Raw genomic sequence first — 22,482 nt, forward strand, 5'->3', positions numbered from 1 at the left:
GAACCCAGCCAGCTCTTCATTTCTTCCATTGCAGTCTTCTTGATCACCTTCCCCCTGAATGTCTTCCCTCCTAACTTCCCTACACCACAAGAACTTACTTCATGCCTGAGGACTCTGTGGGAGCACCCAAGGATCTTAGTGTTTTACTCTTTCCCTAGTTTTGGTGGAGTGCTGACAGAGGCAGATAAAGGCAGATTTGAAGTTGGCATTCTGTACTTCAGCTAGAGAGTCCATGAGCTCAAGGCTTTGGGCCCATGAAAAATTCATTTTCAAAATTCAGTAATTTTGAATATTTTCTTACAACATGATACTACCATAGCTCTGCTAACCCTTGTGTAGAGCCCAAGTAGACCCTGTTATGAACTGATCCTCCTGCTTGTCCCTAACCATATTAGTGCAGGGCCAGCTGAAGCTTACCTTGCCTGAACCTCCATCCTGAGAAATATCAAACTACCTTTGTATTAACAATAAAAGCAATTAGGGTGCATATGGATCAGATTTTTCATTTACAGTCTACATAAGAAACACTGATTCTTTTTACAAATTCAAAATTACTTTTATTTGAATTCATGTCTTTTCATTCCAGCATGGGGCTCAAGAACAAATGAGCACTCTGACTGGAATACCCCACCTGAGCACACCACTTGTCTAAAGCCATGATCCTGCTGCTGGGGCAAGTCTGGGACTCACTGAGCCTCCCCATATCTTGGTATTTCCACCCTATTGTAAGGCCTTGCTCAGGTCATAAGGGAAGGACAACCGTGCTTTGGAAGTATCTGTTTTCCTGACAAGAGTATTAGTTGGCAAGAACTTTTTGGTTAACCGCAGTAAACCACTTTACAGGCAGGGCATATGAATTTTGCCACTTTTTTTTTTTTAAAGGAAAAAAAGTTTGTGGGCTGGGGATGTAGCTCAGTGGTAAAGCACTTGCATAGCATGTGCAAGACCTTGCGTTCAATTTTCAGTACTAAAAAAAGTTCACAATGCATGCCTGAGACAGATCAGGGAAAGCAATTTGATATTTGGAAACATAAGAAACCATAATTGGGATGAGGTGTTTGTTATGTCACTCTACTGTAATGCTCCCTAAGTTCCAACTAATATGAGTGTAAAAAAGTGGAGATGTAACTCAGAGCACCCCAGGATTCAATCCCCAGTACGGGGGTGGGGGTGGGGGGTGGAGTCAGTTTTGGATTTCACCATCCTGAGTTCTGGTTAGCATGGTAAAGGAAATCAAATAGATACCCACCTTCCTATCCTACATTTTCTTTTCAGATGTGACCTTTGTCCCAATACTTAGAATTGACAATGACCATTGTCATGAATGTAGAGTTTGTCTTTTAGTCTTCAGCAAGGCATTGGATCAAATTTCCAACTGGGCAAAAATTAAAACAAGAATTAAAGGAAGAGGGGTGTCTAGGCAACCAAGTCTTCCCAGGAAGAGAAGAGGAAGACAAGAGAAGTGAATAACAGGTTTATTTGCATATACACAAGAGAAGAGTTAACGTTGCTGGGTGAAAAGAGGCAGGGCTGTGAGGAGGTAAGGCTTCAGCAGAGGAAGGCACCTGGACAGACAACAGGAGACTCTCAGCTCATTAAGTCAAGCACAGTTGCAAACTTCATTTGCCCCAAGCCAACAACTCATTTAACCATTTACCTACTGTCCTCAAGAATCATTTACAAAACCAGATGGGAAACAGTGGAGAGACACAGTATTACATATTTAGACCTGCTACTTAAAACTTTATGTACAAGATGCAGGAAAAAACCCAAGAGGTACTTTCAAATAGTTCTTAATCTAATCAGTGCTATCTGCTCTGCTAGTAAAAATACCATTGTGGAAGAATTTGGGGATTAAATGCACCTCTAAATTTGGGGCCTCAATTCTACAACAGTTTAAGCAAAGAGAACTGAGAAGTAGTTCCTGCCTGGTTTCTAGGACCACAGCCACACATACAAGATCCCTGGAAGTGAGGATGGAGTGGCCACAGAAACATCCATTTCTCAGCCTGCTCCAGTGGGTATGTCATGGGGGCCTGTATGTCTCAGCTGAATCTGTAATGCTGGGATGTCTTTCCCAAGGATGGAAGTCATCCTTCTAACAATGATTTTTCTTGGCTTCTAACATTAATCAAAATGAATTTTGACTTCTCTTCTGAGTAATCAAGTGAAATAAAGGCTTTTAATAAGAAAGACCAAGCTCTGCTTTTGGCAACTATAACTACCAATAGCTAGTTCCCAAGGGAATTTTACTTCTTTTTCTCCAGGAGGATATGTGGATTGTCTTTACAGAAGCCAGAAGAGGCTACCTGGTGAGTAGATTAAAAATCAAACAAAACATAAGGGCTGGGTGTGCTAAGAAGGGGAAGAGAAACACACAGTGAGTGGTTATCTTTTTTTGTATATAAAGGATTAAAAATTTTCAATTTAATACATTTTGGAAAAGCAAATGTAAAATGACTTGGGCTTATAAAACCAGAATTTACAATTATCTGTGAATAGTCAAAGACAAATCATAGAACCATTTTGATTACAAATCCAAAGTAATTCTAATGTTGGTTACAGAATCGCTGTCCTGCTCCCCCAGTAAAAGTCCAGTTGTTGAATTGGATGCATCCTCACTCTGCTCCTGCTCCACCTCCCTCACCTTAAACAGTGCTAGTGTGGACCCCAGTCACATCACACATATATTAGGCACATCCGCCCTTCCGCGAAGTTTAGTGACATGTCATCTCCTCTCGACTTGCCAACCACTTTCCTTTTCTGAAGAACCATCTCCCCAAGAGCCTGATTTCATCCAAGTCTTCAGGTGGCCTCCCTTTGGTCCTAGTTCCATCAGGACAGGTCCTCGTCTAAGAGGAATGCTGGGTCAGTGAGGCCACAGTAGTCTCCAGTTAGGTCCTTATGATAATCCCAGCTGGCTCCTAGGTGTCTAGCACCTCAGTGCTCAAGAACGTTAAACTCTTCTCTCTCCCTCATTTCTTGCCAGCACTCTGCCCTCCATGTGTGACACATATGCTAACAAGACATTTGGTCATTCCTAGGTCTTCCTGTCTCACACAGCCTACCTTGATAACTGAGTGACTGTAACACCACAAGGCTGAAAATCTCTTGGACTTTTCCTCTCTCAACCATTATCTGCCTCCATGGAACTCTTCCAGAAGCCAGTTGTCAAACCAGTGACTCCTCTGCCTATACCCTCTGCCTCCCGATGGTCCTGCTGAATCTGTCAGCTTGAGATGCCTGCTGCACTGTGACGTTCAGTCAGAACGTCATAGTCTTTGTCAAGGGCAAGCCTGGGGGAAAATGCCAGTCCCACCAATTCTGATGAATAGTTTTGGGTTGAATTAAAAGAACATAGTAGCACATTCTGCTCTTCACTACACTGCTTCATTTACACACCTCTAACATCCACCTTAGTAGTTTGAGCACAAAGCTCTTGAGAGCTGTCTCTTCTCCTTCCTTCAATATGTCTAAACTCCATCACATGGAGGCAAGGAAGCACCTGCTGGCCTTTTGAGTGCCTTTTAGGAACTAGCACCTAACTGGTTAATGTATTATCCACAACTAGTCATATTTTATGGCCTCCATACAGTACATATTGCAGCATCACTCAATTTGCAAACAGAGAAATTTATCAGGGATCTATAGGCTCTTGAATCAGATAGTAAGTGCTAACCTCCATTAGCATTAAAAATGTTCCACTTTTAGTATGTCCACATTAAATGCTCAATGAAGAAGTGTTACTTAGAGAAAACATGGAATATTTCTTTTTAAGAAAGGAACCATGCTTTCCTTTCCAGCACAGTCCATGGGCTGCAGGCCTGTTTCACTCTCCTCTCCATGCTCTCAGCTCAAGTCTACAACTCACTGGCAGCACAATCTGATTGAACAGGTGCTCCTCGTTGAGACCAGAACACCTATGACACGTGAACAGGGTAAGATGGCAAAAACTATAGACCCCTAGGTCCTTGTTGATGGACAACTAAAAGAAAGGTCTCATGAGACAATGAGCTCACACACACCAGTGCACACACACACACACAGTCAAACATCCCAACAAGGATTCACTTTCACAGAACCTTGCACAGGTACACTATGCTCACATCTCACTAGAAAAGGAATAACTTGGATTTTCCCCCTTTTCTTTACACAGCACAAGCCTATGGCCAGTTAGACATTCAGACCCATTGTTGAATGTTGAATAGAAGGGAGCAGCAGCAGAAACGAAATTTCAGGCCCTGGTTTTATGTGCCTTTAATACTTTTTTCCCTTTCCTCTGTGTTCACTAAACAAGAATTTTTAATTTTTTTTTGTAAGGCTACTTTTTGTAGCTTTTTTTCCCTTTGTATTTATCATGTTTTAAATTTCTTCTCTGAGGAGCAATTCTCTGAATCTGTGTCTTCCAATTCGACTCGGTGCCTTTTGAAGCCACTGTGGCCATGAACAGCCCTGCTGCTGTCTGTGGTGTCAGTGGGCTCCTCTCTTGTTCCAGCATTAGGAGTCTCACAGGTCATTTCAGACCCACAACAATCTTTGTGTAGGAGTGTCCCTGTCAGGGATGAGTTATCATGGTCAGTGTCTGAATGTCCTGGGGAAGAGTAGGCCACCACCTCTAGCTCCCCAAAGTTCTGCCCATTGTTGTGGGGGTGAGGGGGCCGGGGGTGCAAGCGTCCATTGTTGTGATTGGCACAGATGGTTTCAAGGCTCCTTTCCTCACTGTCATCAGACTGGGTCCTCGGACAGTTTCCAGACCCACTGTTGAGAATGGAGCCGGATGTCTTGGGCATAGGAGGAGAGGGTGGTTCCTCAGCCCGGCTGCTCAGGGCCTTGCTCAGGGCCTTTCCATTGAGCTTCTTGGTTTCAAATGAGTGTTCTACAGAGCCACCATTGTTACCATCCTGAGAGGAACCCTCTGGTGCCTCGGTCCAAGGTTGGCTGCTGTGCTCATGGCCTGGGCCACTGCTGGGATTTCTAGTGGAAGTCCCTTCTTTAAAAGCATCCTTACTGCAGCCTTCAGGTGGCAGGTCCTGGTTCCTCGTGACCATGGTTGTGTTTAGGCAGATTTCCTTACTGGAAGAAGGTGCTGGGCTGTCTTTGTGGCTGGTTCCCGCTCTCCCTTCATCTGCCTCTCCTGTCACCAGGGAAGTCTCTCCATCTTTGTTATTTGAGTAGGAGATATAGGAGTAGCGGAGCCATTTGTAAGCTTTATAAATTTTTCTCTCAACTGATTCTATGTCAGAAGTTGGTGATGCCCGGCTTGGCTGAATCTCCAGAGTGGAAGTGCTCCGCTCAGGGGAGGAGGTAGGGGAAGAGGAAAGGTCATCCACTTTGATCTGGGGGTAATCATAGTTGTCTTCTCCAATGTAGGTGTTGGTGGGCTTGGCTGGGGCACTGGGCCTCTCTTCTCTGGGTATCTTCTGTCGCCTCCGCATGGCATTTCGCTGTCGGGTGGAGGCTCGGCGTTCATTCAGCTCCTCCTCATCCTCTGAGCTGCTGGAACTGCTGGAACTGCTGGATTCCTCTTCAGGGCTAGGTGACCGTGGTCGGGGGAAGAGGTCTGTGTCTAGTTCAACCTCACAGGCATTCTCTTCAGAATCGGACTCATTGGACAGGGCCAGGAGGCGCTTGTCCTGGTAGCGACGCAGAGCAGACAGGCGCTGTTGGCGAGAGGCTGCATCCTCACACGTGGGTGTTGGTGGGGTTGATGTCACTGCATTTGTAGTGGTGACTCGCAGGGGCCCCAGATGGAAGGCATTGTCAGCAGACTCATCTATTGTGGGAGGTGGGGAGTGGGGCAGTGAGGCTGAAGACTCAGAGTCAGTATAGCCTGAGCGCTCGCTGACCCCTGCGTGTAGCTGAAGGATGGTACTTTCACTGAGGTCACTGTCTGAATCAGAGCTCCAGCCCTCAATCTCTCGGCGTACCAGAGAGTCAAAGAAAGCCATCATCCGGGGGTCTTCTTGGACCGACTGGTTGGCATAGTCATGCGACAGGCCACTTCCGCTGTTCAGCACAAGGCTAATGTACTCTTCGTGGGTGTAGAGGCAGCGGGAATCATCCTCAATTCGGCCGTCCAGGTCTCCGGTGCATCCTGGCTGCTTGTATGGGCTCCAGATCTACATAGATGAAAAACAAGATATCTTAAAGATTGGCCAAAGTGTTAAAAACTTTCAGTAGGTTGAAGCTGAGTACAGAGAGACCACTTTTCTAAAGTGAAAATAAAACCAGCAGTCAGAAATTCTGTGACAGTTACTATTTCAGCCTACAATTCCACTTCTCAACTGCAACATTTCCATTTTATTGAGATGGGGTCTCATTATGTTGGCTCAGACTGGCCTCAAACTCACAATTCTCCCACATCAGCCTCCCTAGTAGCTGGGACTGTAAGTGTGTGACACCATGCCCAGTCTTGAACATTTCTATTTTTTAGCTAATGGGAATTGCTTACTGGTGATTGATAAGAATAGCCAACTCTAACACTATAGCTCCTTCTTGGACATGCAGGCATCAGTTTCCCAGGAAACTGGGTTCTCTTAACCAGGGAGCTACTGGCTTTCTCCCCAGTTATTCTGTTAGCTGCAAGAATAGAGGTTACTGCAGCCCTATCCCTTAACACTTCCCACTCTGCCGTCAGGGACATGGGCTCATTGTTAAAAGATGGCAGAACTAGGATTCCAACTCAGGGCTGTCTGATTCAAAGGCCCAACTTTACATCCTGGATAAATTATGCAAAAATCAAGTTCAAGGTAATTAAGCTGTCACTGCAAAAGAGAAGGATTAGCTCCACCTGACTCCCAGACTGGTCCACAAAACAGCACAGAGAAGCTCAGTTACATCAGCATGTAGCCATGGCAACTCAACGAAATTCCAGGCGATTTTCTTGCCTGACAGGCTGGTGTCTATCTTTAGATGGCATCCAACCCAGAGAACAGTGGTCTCTCATTCCCCATCTGCTATCAAGACAAAAGTTTTCTTGCCCTAAAGCTATCAGAAGACAAATCCACCTTCTTGTGGGAACTTTATGGGGCTAATTCCTGTTGTGCTTTACTTGGCAATTCCTGGGAGCTGGTGTTTCTTTGGAGTATTCTCATTTCACAGGACACTGAAGAAACCTTCTAGAATAGCTTCTCCCCACCAATTTCCAAATCAGATTAGTTCTTCCTTCAGTTTTATTCACTGTCCACAATTCCTCTTCCCAGGTATCTTCCCCTCTCTGGATTCATAATCTCACCAGGAGTTTTAAGGCACTTATTCTTAAACGTGAGTGTCCAAGAATCTCCCGAAAAATAACTACAAGATTGACTCTGAAAGACCCACTCTTGGGAAACATTTAGATATGACATCTAGCATAAGGCTCAAGCTATAGATGACTATCTCTGTAGAAAAGTACTTAAGGGACTAAAAGTTTAGTGGCTTAGAAAGGAAGCAGAGGGATCCAAAAGGTCAACTTCTTAGGATGTTTTTTGGGTCTTATTTTTTTGTTTTTTTGGTACCAGGGATTGAACTCAGGGACACTCAACCACTGAGCCACATCCCCAGTGCTATTTTGTATTTTATTCAGAGGCAGGGTCTCATTGAGTTGCTTAGTGCCTCATTTTTGCTGAGGCTGGCTTTGAACTTGCCATCCTCCTTCCTCAGCCTCCCAAGGTGAATCTTATTATTAATTTTGAGCTAAGTCTCTCATCTCCACAATTTACAAATGGCAAAATGAGCCATAATAGTACATGCCTAATATCCCTGTGACTCGAAGGCTAAGGCAGGAAGATAGCAAGTTCAATGCCAGCCTCAGCAATTTATTGAAGCCTGAAGCAACTTAGTGAGACCCTGTCTCGAAATAAAAAAATTAAAAGGGTGCCAGGAAGGATGGTACACACCTGTAATCCCAACAGCTTGGGAGGCTGAAGCAGGTGGATCGTGAGTTCAAAGCCAGCCTCAGCAAAAAGAGAGGCCCTAAGCAACTCAGTGAGACCTTGCTTCTAAATACAGTACAAAATAGGGCTGAGGATGTGGTTCAGTGGTCGAGTGCTCCCTGAAGTTCAATCCCCAGTACAAATAAATAAATAAATAAATTTAAATAAATAAAAAAGGGTTGGGGATGTGGTTCAGTGGTTAAGCACTCCTGGGTTCAAACCCCAATTAAAAAAAAAAAAGGTAAAATGTTATCAACCATGTTCCCTAATATGAAGAGAAATCTATTTGTCTTTCAAAGAAACTCTGAATTTGTTACCAGTAGTGCAAAATAATAATAGTGAGATGTTGGCCTAACTACTTTGCAAACCGTTTTAAGGTTCCAATCTACCCAGTCTCCCATCCCAATGTTTTCACTTCAGGAATGAAAATCACAACACTGAAAATTGGCTTTTGTTTGGGCCCTGGAACGTATTCAACGGAGGCAGACAGTCCATTCCTGAAGTCTATGGTAATGGAAAAAAACAGGATCAAGAGGTAAGAGCCAGCTGGTGATCCTGAGGAAGGCTCAGATCCCTCACCTAACCAGGGAATCATATGGATTTTCATCTAATCCTGATCCAGAGTAAAACAAAACAGCCAGACTTCAACAAGGAAGTTACAGAGCTACAGGATGAGCAGGAACCTTAGCCCCACCACTTCTCATAACCCTGAGCAAATGACTTCAGTCTTGAAAGCCTCTATTTCTCATCTGTAGAAATAAGAATGATGAAATGCATAACCTATACTCAAGCACCAACAGACATGCTTCTTCTTCTTTCATTTGGTGATTGAATACCGCAACCACAAAAATTTAGACCCACCCCCAGACAGAGTTTTGTACATCAAAAATATTGACTGTCCCTATGATCTTGGTCTTCATCCTTAAAACATCAATTTCAATCATTTGTGAAATTGTTCATTTCTTTATCCTGAAAGTCAATAACTTAGAAATAAGGCAATGAAAAAAACAACTTCCTGTTGTCTATTAAATGTGGCTAGGCGGCTAGGTATGCCTCTTTGTGGGGCAACACTCTGAGAAAAGGAAGAATGACAACTTGTTCTCTAAGCCTTGTGAAGAGTTTATTTCAAGAGCTGCTGAGGAAAAGGATGAAGCTCAATTCTTATTCACATATCATCCAAATAAAAATCAATTAAGTGGCAAGTGAGCTACTGAGTGACCACGACATGGAAGAAGCAACTTAAAGCCCTTTATTCTCCTTGAGTGGTTACACTGAATTTAGAATTTGTCTACAACCAAGGAAATGTAAAGATAAGGTCCTAAATTGTTATTCAAGGGCTTATCACACTCAATGTGGCTTCCAACACTGTCTGGGCCTGTCCACAGTCTGCCTTCGTGGCCTTATCTCCTAGACCCATCTTCTTCTGGTCCTCTTTACTTTGGCCCAATGCAATAATTTATTCATAAATACAATGCATAGTAGTTGATAAATAAATATTTGTTGGAAAATAAATAAATAACTAAATATCCAAGCCCTTTCTTGGAATGTTCTTCCCATATTGCTTCTCTCTTTCCTTTTGAGGTCTTTAATTTATTCTTCAAAATTAGCTCAAATATTAACCTATCCAGAGATTACCCCAGATGAGAAAAATCTCTTCTTTCTCTCACAAAACTTTGTTTATATTGTCCTGTGCACACACTGCATTTCCCATTGTCTTTTTTGACTTTTCTACTGGGTCATCAATTCCTAGGGAGATCTGTGTTACCATTTTATGTTCCCCACAAGGCCTAGCACAAATGGCTCACTGTAGGTACATCACAAATATGGGATGAATAATGAATATTGAGCTTTGAGGGGGGTGGGAAGAAAGCCAGGATTTGCCTCATTCCTTCACATGTTTAACCATAAAATGAACCTCCTCATTAGGCTTGTGTGGGCATTCAGTGGCAGAAGGCCTATTATGGGTGAGAACACACGGGCCCTGATGAAAGAGATTCTTCTCTAGGCTAAAAAGGTAGCAGCAGGGGCTGGAATTGAGGTTCAGCGGTACAGCGCTTGCCTAGCACATGTGAGGCCCTGGGTTCGATTCTCTGTACCACATAAAAATAAAATAAATGTATTTAAAAAAAAAAGGTAGCAGCAAAGGATAAGGGCAAGGAGAAGGTAGCGTGGAAAGAGAAAAGCAAGTCTCAGGCTGGACTAGAACACGGTAGGTGAGAACTCTTTGAGCCTTTTGACTCTCTCAGAAGTGGGTCTATTTACGAAATTTCTATTTATTAAAATAGAAATTGTCATGCACAGGTCATTCCCAAGGCACTCCTGGGTGTCTCAAGTCCTCACTTTACAGAGGGAGACTGATCCAAGTGCTGAGACTCACTGGCACTTTTCAGAGTGATGTAGGCATCAGCAAAGGCAGTAGCTGCAGCACTGTACTAGGTGTCTCATCCTCCTCCTTCTCACCTCCCCTCCTGCAATGCTTTTACCATCACACCATTCCCAACCAGATGGTGAATGGGGAAGACACTTGTGAGAGAGCAAAGCTGAGCACTCCATAGCTTTCAGCTTTCAGTCTCACTGTGGTCATCTGTGCATACTTAAGGTTTCAAACGGCTAAACAACTCCTGGTTCCTATGGGAACCTGGAAGCAGTGAGCTCCATAGCTCAGTCTGGATAACCTCACAGAGAAAACATTTTCTTCTCTTTCTTGAGAACTTGGCTAGTCTCCAACCTATGACCTTTAGGGTAAGGACTTCAATTGACTAAACAATAACTGGGGAGACTTAGCACAGAAGCATCCCAGAGTACACGGCCAAACAGGAATTCTCTTCTAAAAGAGATGCCCAAGCACAGAGCTCTCTGAAAGAAAGGATGACTTCAACAGGCCTAGAGAAGACATTACAGAGCCAACCGATTAGTCATAGGCCAAAGGAGAGGGGAAAGCAATGTAAGGGGCAGGGCCATTTCAATGACAGCCCAAATGAAGGAATATTGAGATGATCAAATCAGGCTGTCTGCTGCCTTCTCCCAGCATGGAGAATGTGGTGGAACAAAGGACAGGCTCTATCATAGCTTTATTACTAATTATCTGTGTGACCTCAGACAGTTAAATTCATAATTTAAGTTTCATCACCTGTAAAAAGAAAAAATTTGGAGAAATGACCTAAAAGACTCACTCTATCTCTCTGGGGAAACAATTACAGCCAATAAAGTCAGCCCTAATTCCCAGGACTAACAAAGCCTATGAAGAGAAGGTTGGACTAAGAGCTAATAAAAATATTGACCCACACACCAATATAATATTTCTGATAGCTGTCTCTTGCCATCAAGTACAACTTGATTTAATTCCAGATAGTTGGAAATTTACTAAATCACCACAAACCAGTTTTTACTTTTTCTCTGAAACCTTTCTCACATTTCAAAATCATTTTAAGAAAAAAATTCAAAAACTTTAAATTTTGGGAGGAGTATTATCTATCCTAATTTAATTCAAGTTATTTTACAGGGTTCTCAAAAATTTCTTTTTCCCTGAACCCTCATTTCCTCAGATGTGGAAAAAGGGTCACTAGCAACTGGAATGTGAGTGATGGGCAGTGGGCTATCCTTTTGTGGACATAGGCCAGGCTGGGTTCCTCTGTTGTGGAGATTAAAAATATTCATTCAGCTGATGTGCAATTGATGTGTTTAGTATTTACACACAAGTAGCCTCAATCACAACCACATACAATAGTGTTTTTTGCTGTATCCAGAGACAACTTATCTTGGTTCTGACAATCACTTAAGGGATAGTGGCTCTTCTAACCGCCCAGGTAAGGTTGGAGAAGCAGAATTCAAAATCAAAGGGAGGCTGAGGTAGGAAAAATCCCAAGTTTGAGACCAGCCTTGGCAACTTAGCCAGATCCTGTTTCAAAAAATAAAAAAGGGCTGGGGATAGAACTTGCTGGCAGAGCACTCCTAGGATCAATCCTCAGTCCCTATCCTCCAAAAGAAAATATTCAAAGACCACTGGAAATGCTAACAGCATACAAGGTAGTGTCTAAAAGATACCATTTGTTTCAAAGCCTAGTGACTAGTTTTAAAAACGGTTCTTGAGTCATCCAAGCCACAGGGAAGCTAGGGATCTTTGGATCAGCAGCTCTGGGAAGTCTAGAGATGTCTATGAGGTCATTAATACCAGGCTGAGAACTGTTTGGTCTCCTCCTAAAAACAGCCATGTTTGAAAAACAGTTAGCTATATGTACATGCAAAGAGAACAGGGAACATATCTATATGCATATATCTACAATGTAAGTCCATATATATGTAAAATGTAGAAATTTATTCACATACAGTGAATAAATTCTTCTCACTAGTCTGTGGTCTTTCACCAAAATGAGATAGAAAAGCCATCTTACACTTTTTTTTGGAATTATATACATGCATAGGCACAGATATTTCTAATAAAAAATAGATGCATATAAACTATATTGGTTTCTTTCTTTCTTTCTTTCTTTTTTTTTTTTTGGTACTGGGGATTGAACTCAGGGGCACTCGACCACTGAGCCACATCCCCAGCCCTATTTTATATTTTATTTAGAGACAGGGTCTCACTGACTTGCTTAGTGCCTTGTCATTGCTAAGGCTGGCTTTGAGTTCATGATTCTCTGGTCTTTGCCTCCCAAGCTGCTGGCATTACAGGTGTGTGCCACCGCGCCTGGCCCTATATTGATTTCTTAATACACATATTACAAATAGTTCTGAATGGAGGAGTTAGTTCTGAATGGAGGAGTTTTTTTTAAAGGAGGAGTTGCATTTATTTAAAGCTAATCTCAAACTTCTAGCATTTTATTTTAGGTAGCTGTCATCTGAAAAAAAACAAAACAAAAGTAAAACTATTTCATTTTCCTACAATAAAGCTGAATATTGAAAAGTTACATAATATTCTAAACAACTTTTTAAAGTCTGGCTTTGTAGATTTAAGTCGCCTGAATATTCAAAACACTCACACCCAAATCTTCATACACACACACACACACACACACACACACACACACACACTTTCTCTCTCTCTCTCTCTCACACACACACACACTCTCTCTCTCACACACACACACAAGGATTTCACAAATAATCAGTCCTAGTGATCACATTCTTAGGATATTGTTGGTCTCTCTAATATCCAAAAGTTTTCATGCCAGGAATGAAACAGCCCAGGTTACTTGTGCATTGTTTAGTACTGAAAGGAGGATTTTTAATATAAACTTTCCAATATTTTATAATATGTCAAATTGAGAATTTTTATAGATCTTTAATTTCTTCAAAAGGACAGAAGGGGAAGGATCTCACCTTGATAATCTTTTCTACACCAGAAGAGCAGATCATGTAGGTGTGGGGATTAAATCGGACCTGGTTAACAATAGAACGATGCCCTTTCAGCACCATGAAGGCTCCATTGACCACCCTGCCAATGCCACCTGGAAAGACAGAAGAAAACAAAAACAAACAATGAGATGGATCAAAGTAAATATGTTCCAGTAATGGCTGACAAACAGCTCTGTACAGGAGCAGAGATTTTTATTGTTGTTGTTAACTATGCCACCAGGAAGATGCTTAAACTTACAGATAAAGTTGCTATGGAAAGAGGGCTAAAGCACCCCTCAACATATGTGCTCTTACCAAGAGCCTTTATTTAGCTTGTAAGCATTGCCCACGCCCACCCACTGCAATTCCATTGTCAATAAAACCAAAGCCAGTTAAAATGTTCCTCAAGTTTTTGATCCCCAAGTTGGAATAAAGTATTACCTTAGAAAAGGCCAACTGAACAAAATGAGAACTGAACTGCTTGTGAATATTTAGGCTGCTGAGGCAGGGACAGGCAGGACTTAATGTACAAATGGCATCTTAGATTAATTTGCCCTCAATATATGGTGAAGACAGGAAAAATGAAAATAAGAAAATAGCCCACCGGGAAAATAATGGAGAGAATCCCTATCTCCCTAATAGCAGGGAGAGCTGAAGATAAAGGAGATTTAGATCACTTCCATAATATGCAAGGTCCAAGTATTAAGAAGTGAACTAGAGAGTGGGTCTTAAAAATACTGTGTATGAGCCAGGCATTGTGGTACAGTCCTTTAATTCTAGCTTCTCAGGAGGCTGAGGCAGGAGGATAACAAGTGTGAGACCAGCCTGGGAAATTTATTAAACCCTATCTCAAAATCAAAAAGGTTTGGGGATGTAGCTCAGTGGTAGAGCACTTGCCTAGTGTGAGTGAGGCCCTTGGTTCAATCCCTAGTACTGCAAAAAACAAATGAAAAACAAAAGAAAACAAAACTCCCATCATGTATGGATTAAATTAAACAGGCCACAGATAGAAAGCTATATTTTAAGGACGATCTTAAAAGCTTTCCTCTTAAGTGAATTACAAAAGTACCAGAGGCCAGGAACTTACAGTAGGTTAAAGATATCATCATTTATGAACTTGGGATAATTCAGAGTTCCAACTCCACTGGTAGTGCTATCACACTTATAGAACACAAACACCCAAATTCTGAAAAGTTGCTTCTGCACAATCATCAATAGCATAGCACACACAGGAGGCCAACTACACCCCTGGCCAAGGTATAAAATGTGATGCATCCAGACACATACAAATGAGAGTTCACTTAATCAATTACTACCTTATTAGCCCCTACCAGAGCATGGCACCACAAGGGTACAAAGTATTATTAGGCACAGTGTGGCTCCATCCTACTCCCAGCTCTACTTTGTTCAAACATTAATTCCAAAGAGTTCTTGATGTTTCCATGTCTTAAGGAAAAATGAGTAAAACAATGTCTCTTTCCCTGACATAATGTGGTTGTAGAGATGTCTTTTGCTTTAGGCTTGCCAATAAGACTTCTATTTTGCCTCAGGGAAGAGATCCCCTTTTATTGCAATAGATCTATCTTTTTTTTGGAACTGGGGAATGGACTCAGGGGCACTCAACCACTGAGCCAAATCCCCAGCCCTAGTTTGTATTTTATTTAGAGACAGGGCGCTTAGTGCCTCACTTTTGCTGAGGCTGGCTTTGAACTCACGATCCTCCTGCCTCAGCCTTCTGAGCTGCTGGGATTACAGGTATGTGCCACCATGTCTGGCGCAATAGACATATCTTTAAAAATAAATAAATAAATAAAAATTTGACAGCAAAATTCAGACTGTACTGATTTGCTTCTTGGTGGTGCCAACTTAGCCACTTCTAGGTGCTTACTCAATTTGATGAGTGACAAATTGTCCTTTGACTAAATGTTTTCCCATATTTGGCTACATTAATATTTGAATTATCCAGGATAGAAAATATATTTAAAGTTATTCATGTCTAAGCCCAACTTCATCAGTTTTGCTAATAAACTACAAAGAGGGAAAAAAAGACTGACTAGGACACAGAACTGGAGGGTTTGTTTTTTAAATTGTAGATGGACACAACATCTTTATTTTTATATGTTTATTTTTATGTGGTACTGAGGATCGAACTCAGGGCCTCACATGTTCGAGGCAAGTACTCTACCACTGAGCTACAACCCCAGCCCAGAACTGGAGGGTTTTTAACAGAGAAAAAGGATCAAGAAAGGTTTGGCACTGAGGAAGGCTGCTATGGTGGGATCCCCTAATTTGAATGTTTCTAGAGTTTCTTGAATGTAGTTGGGAGGAAGGAAGGTGACTGGGGCCTATCAAAATAAAAATACACTTGAGAGAATTAGAGAAGAGGGATCCATGGGAATTAAAAACATCTGTCTAGGGATCTCAGCATCCCAAGGAACTCCTTGGGATAAATTCTTTCAGTTACTTAAATTCCCTTACCTTTCCTAGGTAAGGCTGATCTGACAGGGATCATTCCTGCTTAGAATTCTCTATATTCTGCATTTTTGATATCCTATTCCTGCCTCTACTCCAACACTGGATGGCAATAGCAAATAAACTTTAAACCTAATACCAATCTCGTTTAATCCTATTGCCTTTAAAAAAATAAAAATAAAAAGGAATTTAAGTAACTGAAAGAATTTATCCCAAGTCATACAACTAGCAGGATTTAAACCACACTCTGTTTGGCTACAATGTCTAATACGTTTTCCTTTCCATAGCAACTGCCTTTAGGAAGTACAGGGTTTGAATAGAACTGGATTTAGAGGCTTATAATAATTTTTAAATCTTCTGGCAGTTATTAAATAGATTGGTTTTTCATTTGAAATCCTAAATAAAGGCAGAGGGATTCAGATTCTATTCAATGGTATTCTGAGCTATAGAGTATCACCACAGGACATTTCATCAGGATGTCAATACTAAATACTCCATACAAGTATAGCTGGATCTGTCTTATTTACTCCTGCATATCTAGAACCTTGGGTACAAGCCCTAAAGTAGAACAGGGCCACATTAAATACTTGTTGAATGCAGAGTGCAATTTTAGAATAAGTAACACCAAAGGAAGATGGATAGAAGGTCTCATGACTGACAAAAATGATCTTTCTGTCAGAGGTTACTTGGAATACAATCATACTAACTTCCAAATCTAAAGAATAATTAAAGGGTATCAATGCCTAAAAATTTAGATCATGGAAAAACTATTTTATGTACTGTGACCTCATCTCATTTTTCTTCTTGGCAGCAATTTTTTTTTCCCCCCTTGAAATGGGATCTCATGGTCTTGCCCAGGCTGGTATTAAACTCATGGGCTCAAGTGCTTTTCCTGCCTCATCCTTCCACGTAGCTATGACTACAGCTGTACACCTCTGTGTCTGGCTTAAGGAGTAATTTTAATACTGTTTTTTCTCCTCCTTCCCACATAAACTGGTACCACTGGTACTAAGAAATCTAAAAGAGGATGAAGTCAACAGAGCAAAGGAATTGATGGCTCTATAAAATAGGTACAAAAAGCATTATTGCTGCCATTTGTCTCAGGTAACCAAGGCTCTGTACAAAGAATCATAGTAGTGAATGGGCTTGAGAGGTTCTCTATAGTATCTTTCTTGGTACTTGTGTTTCAAATGATTGAATTGAGCTTAGATACAATGATCATTGAAAATAAATTTTTATTAGCCTTGGGGACATGGATAAACCAGAGTTTCTGTTTTAATTTGAAATGGCTGAAGTCAAGATGCCAATATCAGTAAGAACCTGAAGTTCTTACTGCTAGACCCTCTGATAAGCAGCAGGGTCAAATTGTAAGGTGTTAAGAATTTTTTTCCCCCCATAAGAACTGTTACAATCTACGTAAATTTCTTTCAAGGTTATCACATATCCAGGAAAAAAGGACCTCACTCATTCTTTAGTTGTCATTTGTTTATGTAGTTCTGTATAATAGTCATTTTTTAGGGCCATCTACTCTGGCTAGTTTAGTAAAACATGCTGGTACTTTAGGTTTTATTCAAAAGTCAAAGGTGGAGTTCTCATGTAGTCATCTTTCTATGGTTTGGAAGGTATGCTAGAGAGGTGGGGAAGGCTATAAGTCACCTTATCTATTCTATTTCAAGAACCCAGAGAAGAAAATGAGAGCAGGCCATCTCATAGAATTCTAGCTCGAGGAATTCGCTTGCTACCTTAGGGGACCCCAGGAAACAAATAACTCCTTGCTCAGAATCCAAACAAAAGGCCTTTCTAAAATGTTTTGGTTACTGGGCACAGTAGTACACACCTGTAACCCCAGTGACTCAGGAGGTTGAGGAAGAAGATTTAGGGCATCCTGGACAACTTAGTAAGACCCTGTTCTCAAAACATAAAAAAGGGCTGGGGATGTAGATCATTAGTAGAGTGCTCTGGGTTCAATCCCCCGTAAAACAAACAAACAAACACACACACACACACACCCCTATGCCCAAGCATCTCAGAGAAGACAATGGGGTAAGCATGAAGGTCCTGATTTCTCTCTTCTTCTCTATTTATTCTTTTTTCACCACATTCAGCCAGAGGTTTATCCTCTTAGAACAGCACTCCCATTTTTAGACAATGTCAGTAATTTCTTTCTTATCAATGCCATAGGTTTCACAAAGTCCTCCAAGAAAGATTATACTTTCAATTTAAAAGCTAAAAGCAATGTGGTCAAGATTTTTTGAGGCCTTGGTTTAATAGCAACATATCAATCATATTGGGAAGTGATCCTCAATGGCACTTGAATTATAGAACAAGACACTTAAGTATTTTGTACTGAAATCAATTCCAAATGTGACCTAGATAAAATAGCACCATTGATTTTTATATCAGAGTCTTTGGATTTTTTTTCCCTTTCCTAGCAACCCATTATTTAATAGATGTCTAAGACAAACACCTTTGTGACAATGGGAAGGAAAAACCATTGAGAAAAAAAAAAAAAAACTTCCCTGAGATCATGGAAGGGAAAGTATGAAGCAGTAGCGAGGGAGAGAACCAGATGATTGGAAAGTGCTGATGGAAGACAAAAATCAAAACAGAAGATAAAATTTGTATTTCCAAGGAAGAGCACTGGCCATTGTGAAGAGGAAAATAAACTTTATTTTTTTGGGTACTGGGGATTGAACCCAGGGGTGCTTAACCACTGAGCACATCCCAACCCTTTGTAATATTTTATTTAGAGACAGGGTCTTGCTGAGTTGCTTAGGGCCTTGCTAAATTGCAGAGGCTGGCTTTGAACTCTCAATCTTCCTGCCTCAGCCTCCTGTGCCACTGGGAGGAAAATAAACTTGATCCTGGAAGATTTAGATGCTGACATATCAAGCTAGTAAGAAAAGAGTCAGATATATAATAAGATGGACTTGACATGATTGCTAAGTGGAAATTAATGAAGAACAACTGTTAGGAGTGGTATAGAAAAATATACTCAGATAGAAGAGACAGATTATGATGCAGGAAATATTTTCAGCATTTCATGGAAGAATCATATTTGGTAGCTTTACATTGGGGCATCAAGAAAATCCTGCAGAATATATTGATAAGGCAAAACTGTGAGCAAATAAATAAAAGGTGGTACAATTTTATAGGAGGAGTTGAAAAATCAGTTCATAATAGTTATTCAAATGATACAATGGACATCAATTCAGTTTTCTAACTCATTTTACTTGACCTAAACAAGATTCAACTTCATGCATTTCCTAGTACCTCATTGGTCATCCCTTCTTGATCTTCTTTTTTGTTCTTCTTCTGACTTCTAAATATTGGAACACTTTTAGGGCTCTGTCCTTGATCCCCTTCTCTTGACTACTTACATTCACTTGTTTGAACTCATCCAGTCTTTTTTTTTTTTTTAATTCACATATTTTTGGCGGGGAGAGGGGAGAGAGAATGCGGATTGAACTCAGGGGCACTCAACCACTGAGCCACATCCCCAGCCCTATTTTGTACTTTATTTTAGACAGGGTCTCACTGAGTTGATAAGTACCTCACCATTGCTGAAGCTGACTTTGAACTCACAATTCTCCCACTTCAGCCTCCCAAACTGCTGGAATTACAGGTATGTGCCACCGTGCCTGGCTCATCCAGTCTTTTAGTTAAATGACTACCTATAGGGTACCAAAACTTGTATTTTTATTTCCAGTCCAGAATTTTGTTTGTTTGGTACGAGGGATTGAACCCAGGGTTGCTCTACCACTGAGCTACATTGCCCAGCCTGTCCATTTTTGTTGTTGTTGTTGTTTGAGATAGGGTCTTGGCTAAATTGCCAAGGCAAGCTTTGAACTTGTGATGTTCCTGCCTCAGCCTTCCAAGTTGCTGGGATTACAGGTGTGTACCACCAAGCCTGGCTTTAGTCCAGATCTTACTCTTATAAGATCTCCAAATTATTTATTCAACCTCTCTATCAGGATGTTTAAAGAAACATCTCAAACTATCTGACCCTCACCCATTGCATACCTTTCAGGAAATCCTGATGGTTTTAACTCCAAAATATATCTAGACTCTAATCCCTAGTTTGTTGGTGCAAGCCACCACCACTCTCCTATGAGACTCCCAGTGTTCTTCCCATTTCTGTCCTTGGCAGCCCTACTCCGACCATCTATCCCCAAGAATTGCCAGAGTGATCCTCTTGAAATAGGTCAGAACATGTTACTTCTCTGGTCAATATTCTCTAATGGTTCCCCATTTAAGTTCCCCCATGTACTCAGTACAAGTAAATGGGGAACTATTAGTAGAGTAAATGGTTGGATACTTATTGCACACACTTCCCTTGAAGTCCATCTCCTTGAAGTCCACCCTAGCCAACACTCTACTCTGCCTCAACACACCAGTCTCTGTATAATTTATCAAACAGACCAGGTGCACTCTTTTTTTTTTTTTTTTTTTAAAGAAAGAGAGAGAGAGACAGAGAGAGAGGGGGAATTTTAATATTTATTTTTTAGTTTTCAGCGGACACAACATCTTTGTTTGTATGTGGTGCTGAGGATCGAACCCGGGCCGCACGCACGCCAGGCGAGCGCGCTACCGCTTGAGCCACATCCCCAGCCCCTAGGTGCACTCTTAATTCAGGACTTTCATGCAGGCTATCTCTGAAATGCTCTTCCTCTAGACTGCTGCATGGCTCACTATTTTCTCTTTCCCTCTGATGATTCTGCTCAAATGTGACGTTCTCAATGAGGCCTATACTGAACATCCTAGCAAAAATTAAATTCCCTTGACCCCCTCCAACACCACTTACTATACTCCCTACTCTGGCTTTACGTTTTTCCATCATACGTCCAACTTTTAAACACATTATTTATTTTGTCTATTTTTAACTGTCTGTTTCCCTAGCTAGACAGTAAACTCCATGATGGCAGGATTCCTTTGTTTTTACTGTATCCCAAATCTCTAGAACAGTGCCTGGCACATAATAGGTTTTCAATAAATACCCTATGAATTAATGAAAAGATGAAATTTGAGCGTGTAGGAAAAAAACCCTCTTATTTGTGGTTTTATTACCTAGCATGTGGATTTCCAAATGTGTTTCTCTGTCTCTATCTTCCTGATGCCAATTTCAGATGTTTCTTTTATAGCACTTTTACTGCAGTATGATCAGAGAAATAAAGCAGCTGAAACCTTATCTATTATTCAGGGTCCTTTAAAATGTTGATTCCATGAAAACTTTATCAATCATCCCAAAATCTGGCCCCCTTTAATTTTATATTTTTTATGGACTTTGGAATTCACTTTTAAATTGTTTTAATGGAAATCCTTTGAAGGATTATCTATTGATGGCACACATAACTTGGCATGATGTCTTGTCTAAAAACACTCAGTAAGTGAGCAAACTGAAGAAAATCCTTCACCATTTTCTCTGGAAGAAAGCTTGAGGGAGAATGCTAAAACTACTACTTGCTAGGTTTTTAAGTAGTCATTGAAATAATCTATTTCATTCCTGATCCCATGGGTAGAATCAAAAGCTTACTGTCATGAGGAGCAAAAGACTATTCCTCTTTTTGGTACATAAGGTGCCCAAACAATCTCTTAGCATTTCCAAAAGGCCTGAGAACAGTTTCAGTGTCTTCAAGTTTCAAACCACAAAGAGAAATACAATCAAGAGTACTGACAACACAGAGCAGTGGCTGCTTCTTGGAACCATGTAACCACTTAAGAGATGAGAAAAGTCAGATGGGGGCAGCCAGTGCTGTCAGGAAAGCTCAAAGAGCTCCATATGAAGCAATGCTTGGCTGTACAAAAAAGTCAATTCTACTGAGTTCTTTCATCATATGTACTTCACATGTGTTTGCAACCAACTACTTGTGACCAATCAAAAACACTTGTTATCTAATTACATGGGACAAAAAAACAAAAATAAAAACAAAACAAAACAAAAAAAACAAAAACAGATGCCTAGGCCTAATTCATTTGAGAATGAATACATGTCTAGAAAAAGGAAGAGGGACAAAGCATACACACATATGCCAGCCCACGAATACACATTTACAGCTGTTTCCAGCCTACTTCCTCAGCCTACTGCCAGTGGGGGTGGCTACAGTGACTTGGCAATGAAAATGCATGTTTCTCTCTTCCATTCACGGAAAAATTTGTCAAATAAGGGAACCATTTAAACTAGCGATGAGTCAAACAGCAGTCTTCATGTAAGAACAACTCAAACAGCCATTCACAGGGGCACCAAAGGACAACGTTTTGTTCTCTAAGGAGTTTTTTTTTTTTTTTTAAATATTTATTTATTTATTTATTTATTTATTTTTTTAGTTTTCGGCAGGCACAACATCTTTGTTTGTATGTGGTGCTGAGGATCGAACCCGGGCCGCACGCATGCCAGGCGAGCGCGCTACCACTTGAGCCACATCCCCAGCCCAATCTCAAATACTTAAATTCCAATAACTCTCTAGGCAAAAGAGTGTCACAAAAGTTCAACACACAAAGCTGATATGGCAAGGGCTGGGATTGTGGCTTAGTGACAGAGTGCTTGCCTCGAATGTATGAGGCACTGGGTTTGATCCTCAGCACCTCATAAAAATAAATAAAATAAAAATATTGTGTCCATCTACAACTGCATTGTGTCCATCTACAAATATTTAAAAAAAAAAGCTGATGACACTCATAGTTTTAAAAGGCTTGGACATCTTGTTTCCCAATACTCCATACAGCGCAGACAAAGTAAACTGGGAGAGGAAAAGGAACTGTA

At 41.0% G+C, this 22,482-nt stretch overlaps 1 protein-coding gene across 2 annotated transcripts in view; it reads right to left on the reverse strand.

The window, feature by feature from the left end:
• Window positions 1-1,459: 1,459 nt before the first annotated feature.
• Dcaf5 (DDB1 and CUL4 associated factor 5) overlaps window positions 1,460-22,482 on the reverse strand; it is a 100,606-nt gene continuing 79,583 nt past the window's right edge. For both annotated transcript variants that reach the window (XM_048798569.1, XM_015490507.2), the window contains 2 exons: window positions 13,236-13,363; window positions 1,460-6,119 (listed from right to left, as the gene is read on the reverse strand). In XM_048798569.1, coding sequence (XP_048654526.1) covers window positions 4,356-6,119; window positions 13,236-13,363 — 1,892 coding nt within the window. In that variant the 3' untranslated portion in view covers window positions 1,460-4,355. The remainder of the gene's footprint in view (window positions 6,120-13,235; window positions 13,364-22,482) is intronic.

Source organism: Marmota marmota, unplaced genomic scaffold, assembly GCF_001458135.2.
Source record: "Marmota marmota marmota unplaced genomic scaffold, marMar, whole genome shotgun sequence".
NCBI lineage: Eukaryota > Metazoa > Chordata > Mammalia > Rodentia > Sciuridae > Marmota > Marmota marmota.